A 13295-nucleotide genomic window follows, 5' to 3' on the forward strand; every position below is an offset into this window, starting at 1 on the left:
AGGGTTAGCTTGTACGAAAGCCAAATTATATAGAGATGGGACACATGGAGGTACACAACAGGAAATACCTTCTTCCTGAGTACGAAGCTTCTCGTTCAACTCGGACTTCTCTTTGCTGAGGTTCTCCACATCTTTGGTCAGAGTTTTATTGGATTCCTCAAGCTGCAGTGAAATTTGAATATCACTTTTTCCACTCAAAGTTGAGACAATAAAATATATCGAATAAGGTCATCGTACTGAATGTACAAAACTAGCTTCAGAGAGACATTTTAGGTTTGCTTACTCGTGCAATAGTAGACTCCTTCTCCCCGATCTCCTGCTTATGTCTAGTTACTGTCTTCTTGTTCTCTTGGCTGAGCTCGAAGTACTGCTCCTCCTGAAGCGCCCGGGCAAGCTGCTCTGACTCAGCCTTGGTCACAGTCAGATCCAGCTGGGCAGACAGGGAGTCCCTTTGTACAGGATACAACAAATTTTATAGGTTAGTTTAAAAACTTGTAACCTTGTCACTTCAGCTTTTTTTCCCCCCAGCAGGCCATAATAAAAACAAATAAAAAAGGGCATAAAAAGTTTAGCTGGTTAATAAATATTTGGGTATTTATAAATATGAGTAACAAACTTGAGTCCTTCTACTTAGCTACAATGTGTATAAATAATATTTAGTCTCTTACCTTTCACTGCACAAGTCCTGCACCTTTTTATGAGCCTCTTGTACCTGCCGGTTCCTATCCTCGATCTCCTCTTTTAGTTCCTTGACCTGAGTTTTGTAAAGCGTCTAAAGAAGGAAAGACAGATAGTTTAGTGGGTAGCTTTCACACTGAATAAGGAGGGCAGAGATGTAAAGGGAACGGAGACTTTTACTTACAGAAAAATACTGTTCGGCCTCAAGCTGGTCCTGAAGTTCCCTCATCTGTCCCTCGTTACCTCTGTATTGTCTGGTAAAAAAAGGGAAAAAAAAAAAATCAACCATATGCATTAGATACTTCATAGTCATTAAATCAATGTATCTAGCTAATTTTTTTTTTAAGTTTGAGCATTTTCAAAACAACACATCATTTCAGCAAGGCAAACAGAGCCAGCCTCTGAGTAAGCCCCAACAGTAAAATGCAAACTAGCATCACAACCAGCAGCACTGGCTACAGAGCTAGCCAGAGGATTAGCATTGGAGTGGATGGAGCCTAATCCTGTGGCGTAAACACAGTCGCAGTGCAGCTTTGGCATAGTCACCCTTTAAGCTGGAATAATAGTACTTATTTGAAAATAGCAGGCAATTGTAGAGCAATTGACACCTTGACTTCCAAAGAGCATTACTGGCCTGTAAAGGAATAACGGAAAATAAGAACTCTTGGCTGGAGCAGCTGCCAGTTTGTTTTAGAGTCAAAATAATCTGGCAGGATGGCATAAGTAACCTCAGATTTTCCTGGTCTCTTAAACATAACACAAGTGTTTATTCTGTTTATTCTCACTTCGATTCTGGTTGTTTTATTCACATTACATGCAGACAATGTCTCCTGTGAGGTAGGTAGTGTAGTCTTGGATGGACAAGATGTAACTTTTACATGAAAAAAAACAAAAAGTAATCGATTGATTGTAAAATTCTAGTGCAGGAAGACCACTCACTTGGTCAGCTGTGCCAGCTGGAACTCCAGGGAGCGTTTACTCTCTAGTGCTGTGTTGATCTCCTGTTTGAGCTGCTTCTCTGAACACCGGAGACGGTCGATCTCCTGCATGCGACCCTTCAGCTCGTTCTGGGCCTGGACGCGCTTGTTTGAATCCTGTTCTAGCTGTATCCGCAGACTCTTCACCTGGAGAAGGAAGGTGTAAGAGTTTTAGGAAGTTTTTTACGGGTAAAGTGATTGAGACGTCTCCCGTGTCTGGAAGCGGTTTTACTCACTTCGTCTTCCAGCCTTTCCTTTTGCTTCATCAGCTGCTCCATCTTCTGCACGGACTGCTTGAGGTCAAACTCTAACATCGAGCACTGCTTCTCGACCTCCACTACCCGGCTCTCCGCTCGCATCCTCGCTCCGTTCTCCTCCGACATCTTCTGCTGAACAGCTGAGGGAGGACAGAGACGGAATAAGAGTTAATTCTTTGTTCTACGGCCGAATGACAGAGTATCGAGCAAAATGAATGAATGTGAATGTGTTGATCACTTGATATTCAGTAACCTCTACTTGACTAAACACATAGTATACGATAATATAAGTGTGGATGGAGAAATAGAAACATGAAGATGTGTTGAGATCATTTTAAAAAATGTCTCAGAAACAGTTATAAGCTGGTAGCACCTTTTAAATTCACAAAAGGAGAAAAATGCATGTAAAAATCTGATATTAACCAGCCAAGACGCATTTTTCTCACAATTTGTCATAATTATAAATCAGTAAGCTTTGCCATGAAAGAAAACTGACACGCAAGGGCTTGAGTCTATTCCAGTATGCACTAGGTGAAAGGTAAGAAATCATCTAGCCAGATCATCACTATTGCAAAAACTGTTTTCCAGTCCAGCTTTAATATGCAACGAGACAATGTCCTGACATGCTGACTGGCTTACACTCCTAGAAATTCCTCCCACCCAAAACCCCCTGGAGGTGAGTCTGATGAGATAGTACAAAAGAAAGACGGAGCAGGAAAGAGGCTGATGGTGTGAGGAAAAGGTTAAATAAACTAATGTTGGAGAAGCGATGCAAATTAAGGAAATGAGAAGGCAAAGTACAATAATGCCTAGAAAGAAAGAAAAACATTATTAACCGAATGGAAAAAGCAGAGTTGAACAATGGTGGAGTAGGGCATGCTCTGACATAGGACGGGCATACCATTCATGGCAGCTGATTTGGCTTCTTCAATAGACTCATATTTGTCGGTGAGCTGTGCCCGCGTCACCCTGTGTTCGGTCTGTTCTTGCTCCAGACGCTCCTGCAGGGTCTTCAGTTTGTAGTTCAGGTCTATCTCCAGGTTGTTCTTCTCCTGTGGGGGAGGGGGTGACGAGCAGGGAAAAACAACATGAAGCAAACTGAACACACAACTGTCCGCGTTAGAAATATTACACCCCACCCCACATCGGACCTGCCGTTGTTTATATTACAAATCGGGCTCATAGCGCATACTGTAAGAAACCACTCTACTGGAAGGTCTTGCACATGCACACACACACACACTTGGTAAACAATTATGACTACTGGAACCGATCGCATACCTTCTCCAGGTTATTGCTTCTCTCTTGGGCCTGTTTGCGTTCGGCCTCTACTTTAGAAAGGTTGAGCTTCAAGCTTTTGTTGTCCTCTTGCAGCCCTGTCATCCTCACTGATAAGAGAAGATGAAAAAGTCAAGATAAAGATTAAGACAAATAAACATGGTGTTAAAATATGAAGCTGGTACTTTCACTGGAAATTTTTTTTTTTTTTTACAGATATTTCACAGTTTGCAATAGCCAAACTTTCACCACTGTTTTGGGAAATAACTTCAATGTCCTTCCTCCACTGACTTTCCTATTTAAAAAGATAACTCGCTGGCAGATAAATCAGAGACTTATGTGAATACTGTGGGTGTTGTCAGTGCTTGGGCATGCCTAATATCAACGGGAGAATGAGGGATCCCAAATGTTTGAATGAGAGAGAGAGAATAATGTCAGAGTGATTTGGAACCACTCTGAGATGGTCTAATATATTCTAATGCAAACTGTGATTTGGTCATGCTGTTTTGGATTTTAGCCATTGTTTTTCTGAACTTGCGTTTACAATCTGGTCTTAAGCCTGGTGTTTTGTGTCAGTGGGTCACCTTGCAGCTCCCTGATCTCTTCAGAGCCTTGGCTGTAGTTCCTCCTCTCTGAGTCCAGGGTGCTCTGAATAAGCAGGAGCTCCTTCTCCAGCTGGGCTTTCTCTCCGTCTACTGCGCGGCTCCTCTCCTGCAGCTCCCGGTTCAAAGTCTCCAACTGGCTCATTGACTTGGCCATCTCCGTGTGGCTCTTCCTCAGTCTCGCTGCCGTGTCCGACTCTGCCCGCAGGAGGTCGTTGGCCTCTTCCAGCTGTCAATCAAAACAGAGGGGACCGGAAGGGGAAAATATAAATTTAATGTGCTTTCCTCCAGGGATACATCCTCATTATCAGTACACTGAGGTATGATGTAGAAAAGCATCTGGGAATTTCCTATTCCCTTGTTCCGTATTATTTTGATGATGCACTGCTCTTTTCTTTATTTGATGTGAGATGACAAATCATATCAGTCAATGAATCTTCTCTAGTCTTGACTGTGTGTGTGTGTGTGTGTGTGTGCATTTCAACTACATACCTGATTCTGCAGCTGGGCAATCTTGTCATTTGAGGCCTGAGAGTTCTGGCTTAACTTTCTCATATCTTCAAGCTGCTCCTTTAAAGTTGACACTGCAAAAGAATCAGACAGGAAACAGGTTAGACTGGGCCTAATTTCAGCTCCTATTTCAAACTAAAACAAAATCCCATCCCCAAAAATTCCCGATTAAAACCTTTTAGCATTAGCACGTGCAAATGTTTGGCCATACTATATCAAGTTTTCTATTCGAACTGCTTAAATGCTTCTTAATCCACTTAGTGTTGTCTTCTGTTGCAAGTCAATGGGAAAGTCAGATGGACGTGTGCACGGTTTAACAGTTAACTAGATGTGAGTTTAGCAGTGAGCAGGGTGGAAGGTCACACCAGGATACCAGGTAATCCATCTGGAATATTTGTCTTAGCCAGATCAAATGTTAATGAGAAGATGAGAGCGTCGCTATGTTCAAATACTGACTGTATCATAGCGTCATTGTGCAATTATACTTTAACTGGAAGAGGGCTGAATCATACGCCAGCAGCACCTCATTATCTTTACCTTCGTTCTCCAAATTGCGTCTCTTCTCTGCCTCCTGGTCAGCTTTTCTTTGGTACTCGGTGAATCTGTGCTGCAGCATGATTTTGTCCTTCTCCAGCAGAGACATGCTGGCCTCGGCACTTTTCCTCAGGTTTGCCTGTGGTAACAAAAGAGCAGCTATGACGTGGCGGGAACAAACCAACCATTGACATATCTAATTATCATCAAAGTAGCGAATATTGTGATTTCATAACGTGTTGGTGAAAAGAATGTTGAGAAAGAAAAGGTAGCAACGTTTAACCTCTTCGTCCAGTTCTTTCATGATCTTGTCGATCTTGGTGTTCGAGGTCCTGGGGAGAACAGGGTTTGAGAAACCTACTTAGATATTTGGAAGATTTCTTGCACAAAGATGTTAAATAATGAAAAATCTCAGGTATGTTGCTGCGTGCAAAAGTCAGATTTCCTGTTCACAAGCGACTCAACTCCTCTCCACATAGCTTTCTGCAATGCTATTATCTATTTTCTGCCCTGTCTGCCACACATTTAAAAATGCCAACTGCTCTATTAGATCAAAAAAAAAAAAAAAAAAGACTGCATCTTGTCTTTAATTTTACTGAGTAAGCAGCAGCCTTTTTTTTGTGTTTGAACAAATGTCCCGTTACATACCTGCATTTCTGCTCCAATTCATCCTTCAGCTGCATCTCACTGTGGAGCTGTTCCTCCAGCTGGTAGATTCTTTTCTGCAGGTTCTCCAGCTAAACAGAAACGTTCAACAATCTTAGAAAATACACACACACACACACAGATATCACAGATTCCTGCATGAAGGGAATTAGAAGTCACCAGAGGAGATGGATCATTGGCAGATATTCTACATCTCAAAGGCTTCAAAAACTGTAGTCGTTTACTCACATGACTCTTGTCTTCCTTTGTGGAGCTGCTACGTTTGTCACTGGCTTTTGTGGTGGCGGTGGTGGAGCTGCGCGAAAGGCTGGAAAACAGAACACGTTTTTAAGAATCCTACGTTTCAATATATGTGCTGTTATGTGGACTGTTTTGTGTCATATGGAATGAAACTGACACGTCTGCATCCATGCGGCAACGTCTGGCGGACTTACTGCTGATTGCTGTAGTAAGTGAAGCCTACAAAGGGGAGCTGGTTGCCCACAAAGGCCTTTGGTATCGGAAAGGTCTCCTCTTCTCCCCGATCTTCCTCGATGTCATCGAAGTTACTGGTGTCGATGTCGCTGCTCAGTTCTGGCACTACTGGGGCAGCAGCTGCACATGGCACATGGAGATGGAAGATTCATGATGATGCAGGAAAAAAACGGAGCCAGTTCATTACATAAATAATAAGTCACTATGTGTTAAAGGCGCAGTCTTTGATGCAAATGCCTCTCAACCAAAATTCAAAACAGGTTTCGCTCCCCAAAAATGATTGACGGGTCTTTTAATCCAGACACTAAGGTTTGACAACACATGAATATTCTCTATAAGGCTGTTTATCAGTGAACACAGTAGTAAAATAGATCTATAATAAGACATATGCTTAGATTTTGACTTATTTCTCTATTTTGTCTCTATCATCATCAATAAATAGTTTCTTTTTTATCTGTCAGAACTGTATTGGAGGTAGATTACCTGGGACTTGCCTGGATAAAAAGATATAGAAAACAGTGTTTCAGTTTTCTGTAACCTGTGAGGGCTGCGCAGAGTTTTTCTGGATCACAGATCTCTTTTGAAACCCTCTTTAAATAGAGGGAAACCAGCCAGCTAGCAGAGCTGATCAGCCGTTGGAACGACAGGGGTGGGTGGCCAACACCAAAGTGCTGACTTCAGCCTAGTTAAGTATTAAATATAAACCCACTAAAGAACTGACTGTAGCTACTGGATTTAGCCCTACATTTCTAATCTCTCCCTGCTCCAGTGTCGATCCCAGCGCATTAACATTTGCGATGGACTGCTTCCCCTTTTGTTGGCCTCAAAAAATGCTGTGCTGCCAATTATTACTCTGAGCAGGAATTGCGTTGGGTCTTGGAGAGGATACTGAATGAATGCCTCGTCTACAAGAATTTCCTGCAACTGTCTGTAGTAGGTCAAATGGAAAACATGATGGCCTATTGGCCTATTGCAGTAACAGTGTGCACGCTGCCAAATGAAAAGAGAGGTGAAAATGTTCTTACTTTCTCTGATGTTCTCCCATGTCCACTGATCGTTCTTGAAGAAAGGATGCCTCTTGATCTCATCTACACCGTTACGGCCGAGACGAACCTCCCTGTAGGGGTAAGGAAGGACATACTTAGTTTTAGGGCTGTAGTCTCCTGGTTGACTAGTTGGTCTCGTCCAACCGAATTCTCATTGGTCAAATAATTGCTGTGTTACTTTCATAAGTGGAAAAGTGCTACATCAACAGCCTTCCAGGATTAATCTGTTATTTCCTGCGGTGGGAGGGACAGACTAACAAATTACCTGTGAAAATGGGGATGTATTCAAAACACCTCCGTTGTTTTCAGAACTTTGAACTCAAGCCCAACCTAATGGAGACTGCTTGGTCTAACTGTACCCAACCTTTACTGAGAGTTTACTGAATTAGTGTTTCTCCTATATTTGATGCCAAAAATAATATAATCCATTCATTCGGAAATCAATAGCGTTTGGGAGTCCCTGTGCAGTGCTGTTCCGGTACGTGAGTCAAGCTCTGTGTCGTTGCCTGGGAAACTATTGGTAGCGTAACTCCGTTAAGGAATAAGGCATTGGGTAGTATGTCTGTGTAGCAAGTGGGAAAGAGTGAGTGGCAGGAAAGTGACGGTGGATGCGAGCAGAGCAGAGGAAAAGGTTAGCAGTAAGTTGTCAGTCTGGAAGTAAATGTACAGTACAGACTACAGTGTGTCAGTTAATAAATGCTAAAAAGTCACGTCTGTTGTTTCCCCAAGTGCTGGAAAAGTGCAGGGAGTTAGCTCCAAAGTTAGCAACAATGGGTTAGCCTGACCTGAAGACGCAAAAAAGAGAAATAGAGAAGGGAGAAATGTGTAGCTGCTGAGTTCACTGTGCACTCTGTCCCGTTACATCCAACCCAAATATCTTTTATGTTATAATGTATAGTTCTACCAAGATTCCTTCCACAGAGTGTCTCATAAGCCAGAGAACAATCAATGTCCAAACAAGGAGAGGGTTTTAAGGTATGAACCCTCTTCGTGATTCAGTGTTCGGTAAGTCACTTCTTGGTAAGTCACATCTAACCTGTCAGTCAGGAAAGCACAGATGAGATTCTTGGCATCATTGGAGATGTCGCTGTCATCGGGAAAGGTCAGGGCGTTCTTGTGGTTCATAATTTTGCTGTATGTCCCAACCAGTGAGTCTGCATAGAAAGGTGTGTCACCTAAGAAAAAAAAAAAAGAGAGCCATGGGTTACAGATATCTCCACAGTAAGAAGAAATTTCAGAAAACATACATACTGAAAACAGGAAAAGATGCAGAACGTCTTCTTTTTTTTCTTTAAATGTATATTAAGGTAAAACTTTACCAGGGTTTCGTTATGATTAATTAAAAAAAACCACACACACAACTTCATATTACTAGTAAGATTTATGAGTGGTATAATAAAATTAACCTGTAATAGTTGACTTTTTCAGCAAACAATCAAAAACTCACCAACTAGCATTTCGTACAGGAACACTCCCACTGACCACCAGTCACACTCTCTGCCGTAGTAGCCATCTCCTCCTTGGGATTTCAGTACCTCAGGTGAAATGTAATCAGGAGTTCCCACTGCTGTGTCACATCGTACCATACCATCCTGAAAGGGGAAAAATATTTTTTTAAATCTCCCCTTTTTTTATTACTTTATAGAGATAATTATTGCATTAAAATAAATTGTCAAAAATGGAGCAGAGTCCACGATGTTTATCATAAGCAAACATCAAGACTATTTGAACTTTCACACTTCATCTATGTGGTGTGAGAACAGTTTTTTTTTTTGAGGGAAAATTAACTGATACCTTGTTCATTTTCATGCAGGTCCCAAAGTCTGCCAGTTTTAAGTGGCCTGCTTTGTCTAGTAACATGTTATCAGGCTTCACGTCCCTGAGAAGGAAAAAATAAAGTGATATCAACACACAAATAATACATTAAACTTAAGCATATAACAAGGAAACTGAAGCACTTCATGTGTTTATGTCTACGGTTAAGATTAGAAGTGCTTGAGGGTGTGAAATAGAAAAGTAGCTGCAGTACATAAAATCAGAATTTAAATCCCAAATAATTGCTGTAAGAACACAACGGAAATGACAATTAAAGCAACTACCACTCGCCTATAAGTGGTTTGGGATACAAGTAGAGAACCTACATATTATACTAAAACAAAATGAAAAACATAAACAAGAATGCATGACATATGACATTAAAATTGAGCAAACACTGGTTTTGTGATTAAAAAATAAATTCAGTGTGGAAGTTTTTGTGCTCTGACTGTCCTGGTGCTTCCTCCGCAGGCTCCACTTCACTCAGTGGACCAACACACCTGCTGCGTCTTCCCACTTTAACCTGAATAACAAACCAGGGGTTGGTGCTCTAGTTGGATCCGCACAGAGAACCGGGGCTAGCTGGGAGGCTAGCGGAGCGTTAGCTGCAGCATTGCTGGAGAGAAACACAGCCAGCTAGCCTCCGCTAGCGCCCCAGCTATCCCCAGCTCTCCATGTGGATCCAACTGGAGAACCAACCCCCGGTTTGTTATTCAGGTTTAAGTGAGAAAAAGCAGCGAATGGAGTGGAGACTGCAGAGGAAGCAGCAGGACCGTAAAGGTCAAATAGTCCGCTGAGGGAATTACCGTCAGGCAGCAGTGGAGAAGGCGACGAATATGCCTGTTATATCGTCAGAAATGTTAATTTTGGCCTTCATCAGCCGATACCGATAACGTGCCGATATTATTGTGCACCAGTGCATCCATGTTTTTTTTGTTTGTTTTTAAAAAACAGGATCAAAATTGATGCCGCAATACAAGAGATATTTCTTTTTGGGAGTCTCAGTTTTTAAACACATGCAGCAATGAAGTATGCAGAAGCTACAACACTCGTATGCAACTAGCATTAATGTTAAAAACAGTATAACAAGTGGATAATTTCCTGCTGATTACAATGCCCCCTTAGATCATAAGTTACCACCACACGTACAAGAACCATCAAAGATAAATTTTATATTTTCATCTCGACATTTCACAAGCGCTTCCAAGCAGAGTTTAAAGCATTAAGGATTACTTCACAAAGGTAAGAAACAATATTTGCATTGCTGTTTGACTGCAGCTGAATCTGAAAACCAACCGAAGAATAAAAATAAGGAGATGAGGAAAAGGCAGAATTTTTGCCGTTACCTGTGAATGAAGCCCATAGAATGGATACCGTCCAGAGCCAGCACCACCTCAGCCGTGTAAAAGCGGGCCCATTTCTCTGGGACGTCATAGTTGCTCATCAGGTTAACCAAGTCGCCACCGGGCATGTATTCCATCACCATGTAGAGGTAGCGGTCATCCTGGAAGGCAAAAAAGAGCTGCGGAACGGAAGAGAGGGAGATATTATTAGTCAGTGCTATTCATGAATGATGATAGCTTATGTATGTGACCTGCACATAATACTGCTTAAGTAGTTTTAGATGCTTTTTACCTGCACCACCCATGAGCTGTTGGCAAAAGCCATGATGTCCCTCTCCTCCCAAAAGAAAGCAGAGTCCGACCTTTTGATCATCTCAAACTTGCTCAGCAGCTTCATGGCGTATACCTTGCATGTGGCTTTGTGTCTTACCTGGAAAAGATGAAGAGGTGACGATCGAGTAATGCTCAAAACGTGTATTAATTATACTACTGCGATACTTGTTTTATGTTTATAGATACGGCGTTATTCAAAAAAAGCACAAGATGGCATACTTACCAATTGCACCTCTCCAAACGCACCCCTCCCGATAACTTTAACCACCTCATAGTCTTCCGCTTTCATGCGTAGGTCACGGATTTTACTAATGGTTTCCTTATCTGGAAAAACAAACAAGCAAACAAAAACGTTAATAGAAAATAGACGCTATGCAGGACACTATACTCGGCAACTTATTGCATTGACCTCACATGATGAAGCTGAGGCATCACAGCCCGAATCTATAGGTGACATAATCAGCAACTCAAAGTGAATACTGTAAGTGCCTAAAAGAGCCGACACGTATGTATCGTGTATTTCTGATTAAAATACAGTCTATTGTGGTTGCGTTTCGAGTCAAATCAGTGGCCTGCTATCCTATTTTTGTAATGTTACCACATTTTAGTTGTCATGTAATGTTTACATATAGCAGAGAGGCTGACTTTCATAAGAATATCCAGCCTCTTGACAAACAGAACAGAAAAAGCGGACAGCGCCTCTGCACAGCTGAGGGATGCTGTTTAGGGAAAAGTTTGTTGCTTACTGAGAGTTGGCCTCTCCCTGATGTAGCAATGCTAGCTCCCCTAGGGGAGATTGTATACACTGTTCAGCCAAATTTGGTCATAGTTGAACTAGAGGGATAATTTTCAATTCACATGGGTCACAACTGGCACGGGAATGCATGGAAAAGGGGGGGCGTAGAGGCATCCGAGTTCAATTGATCTAAAAATAAAAAACCAAGAGCTGTGCTATTAGAATAAGAACATTTCAGAGTGAGTCATTTCCACTTCCAGAGGTTCCCAAAATCATGATCCCTACTTGAAAAATCCCAGAGGGCAAAAATAACACAGAAACCATGTTTAGAAATGGTACAAATAGGATTTTATGTTGCTGTTACAGAGAATATACTTTGTGTGTGTGTGCGGGGTTAGAGGAAGGTTATTTCCAGTAGATCCACGCATACATAGAGTAGAGCAATCAGCTGATATGATCGGGGTGCAAAGCGCAATACATGGAGGGAGGAATTCAGAGTAAAGAGCCCTTCAGGCAACAAATGCCATTGAGGACCAGTGTCTCACAAGACAGCTAGTCCATTACTCCATATCCATCAATGCAGTTCCAACACTTGGCTGCTATACACACAAGTACTGTACCAAGAGTAATTGAGGAGATGCGTAATGGCAGTTTTTGCCGAAGGGTTCGCAGAAGCTCGGGTTGATATTCAAATAAGAAACATTAAATATTTTCTGATAAAAAAAGCTTACAGGTCCTGTTAAGGCTACATTAAATGCTATTACATGGACTAAAATAAACCCTCAACTCTTTAACATGGAGCCAAGAGAGAATAACATTTCCTCTCAGCCATGTTTTCATAAGGCAGGCTGCCCCTACCTCAACTACAGTCATTACAAATCAGTATATGATTGAATCAGGGTAATGTATTTCTGCCACTGTGGACATAGTGAGAGAAGTTTATACGTGCGACAATCTGTGACGTCTATCACAAAGAGCGCACAGTGAACGAGGAGCACCGATCACTTCCCCGTGAAAGCAACCCCTACCCGATTCATTCCGCACGTGAATACAATTCTCATGCCCTGTGCACGGGTTTCTTTCTTTAAAGGAGAGCTATGAAGAGTCTCTGTGAGAAAAAAAAAGTGTTACGGAAGGCTGCGAAACATACTACAAAGGGAGGGAGAATATGTTGGGTTATGATAAGAGATGAAGACAGAGGAGGCAGGGAGAGTAAGCATATGTTTGGTTATAGGTGTTTTGTTAAATTAGATGTTTCTCTATATGTAATATATGTTTGTCTATATGTAATTCAGGAAATGAAAGTACAAATATTCCCCAAGATCAACACTGATGCCCTGCCCCCACCCCAGTCATCGTTGGCTCAAAAAAAAAGAAAAGAAAACAAGTTCTGCGATAAACATGTTAGTTGCTAATTCTTAGAAATGTAAATGCTTGTGCCGTTGTACCGAGATGAGCCAGTCTGAGTAAGATTAAGCTTCACTATCAGCTTTGGTAGTGTATGTTCTGGTTTGTCTAACACATAGTTAGATGGGGGTTCCCCAGTGTAAGGGCACCGCAAAAAAAAAAAAAAAAAGAGGAGCCATCCCGACAGGCATCATGTGGGTCACCAGCCATTTATGAAAGCCCCTTTGTTGGGGACACTAAGCAGCAGACACCTATTGTGTCCAAGCCTGCATAGAGGCGGTGACCCAAAAACAGCCTTCTTTTTCTGGGCCTGGGCTTATACCCATATGTAACAGGGGGGACTGCAAAGCACAAATGGTTAAAGCGAGAGACACGGAGGGATCGACATTTAAAAGAGGACGTACGAGGGGGAAAAGCAATGACGAGGGGCTACTTACATCTATTCAAAAAGTTGTCAATGCTCTTGTTTTTCCTCAGGGCAGGGAAGTCAAGGTCGTACACCAGTGCATCCAAGCCATCCTGAAGAGAGAAGAGAAGGGTTAACAAGCAGGAAAAAAAAAAAGCTACACAGTCTCTACTACTCCCAACATCACAGGCAACATGTAAAAAAAAAAAAGGCAAACACAGTGTCCGGTCAGG

General features: G+C 42.0%; 1 protein-coding gene across 3 annotated transcripts in view; it reads right to left on the reverse strand.

Annotated features, from left to right (window-relative positions):
* The window catches only part of rock1 (Rho-associated, coiled-coil containing protein kinase 1), a 31003-nt gene that overhangs the window by 6563 nt on the left and 11145 nt on the right, over window positions 1-13295 (reverse strand). For all 3 annotated transcript variants that reach the window (XR_010930956.1, XM_067606172.1, XM_067606171.1), the window contains exons 2-24: window positions 13094-13175; window positions 10737-10837; window positions 10473-10610; window positions 10184-10359; window positions 8817-8901; window positions 8470-8614; window positions 8059-8197; window positions 7002-7093; window positions 5937-6096; window positions 5731-5809; window positions 5485-5573; window positions 5120-5168; window positions 4840-4975; window positions 4285-4376; window positions 3775-4021; window positions 3194-3300; window positions 2814-2964; window positions 1892-2052; window positions 1618-1802; window positions 863-932; window positions 669-772; window positions 284-449; window positions 69-162 (exon numbers count right to left, since the gene is read on the reverse strand). Coding sequence is in view for 2 of the 3 variants with exons in the window: in XM_067606172.1 (XP_067462273.1) it covers window positions 69-162; window positions 284-449; window positions 669-772; window positions 863-932; window positions 1618-1802; window positions 1892-2052; window positions 2814-2964; window positions 3194-3300; window positions 3775-4021; window positions 4285-4376; window positions 4840-4975; window positions 5120-5168; window positions 5485-5573; window positions 5731-5809; window positions 5937-6096; window positions 7002-7093; window positions 8059-8197; window positions 8470-8614; window positions 8817-8901; window positions 10184-10359; window positions 10473-10610; window positions 10737-10837; window positions 13094-13175 (2848 nt within the window). In the remaining variant the exon portion in view is untranslated. The remainder of the gene's footprint in view (window positions 1-68; window positions 163-283; window positions 450-668; window positions 773-862; window positions 933-1617; window positions 1803-1891; window positions 2053-2813; window positions 2965-3193; window positions 3301-3774; window positions 4022-4284; window positions 4377-4839; window positions 4976-5119; window positions 5169-5484; window positions 5574-5730; window positions 5810-5936; window positions 6097-7001; window positions 7094-8058; window positions 8198-8469; window positions 8615-8816; window positions 8902-10183; window positions 10360-10472; window positions 10611-10736; window positions 10838-13093; window positions 13176-13295) is intronic.

Source organism: Thunnus thynnus, chromosome 12 (genome assembly GCF_963924715.1).
Source record: "Thunnus thynnus chromosome 12, fThuThy2.1, whole genome shotgun sequence".
NCBI classification, from domain to species: domain Eukaryota; kingdom Metazoa; phylum Chordata; class Actinopteri; order Scombriformes; family Scombridae; genus Thunnus; species Thunnus thynnus.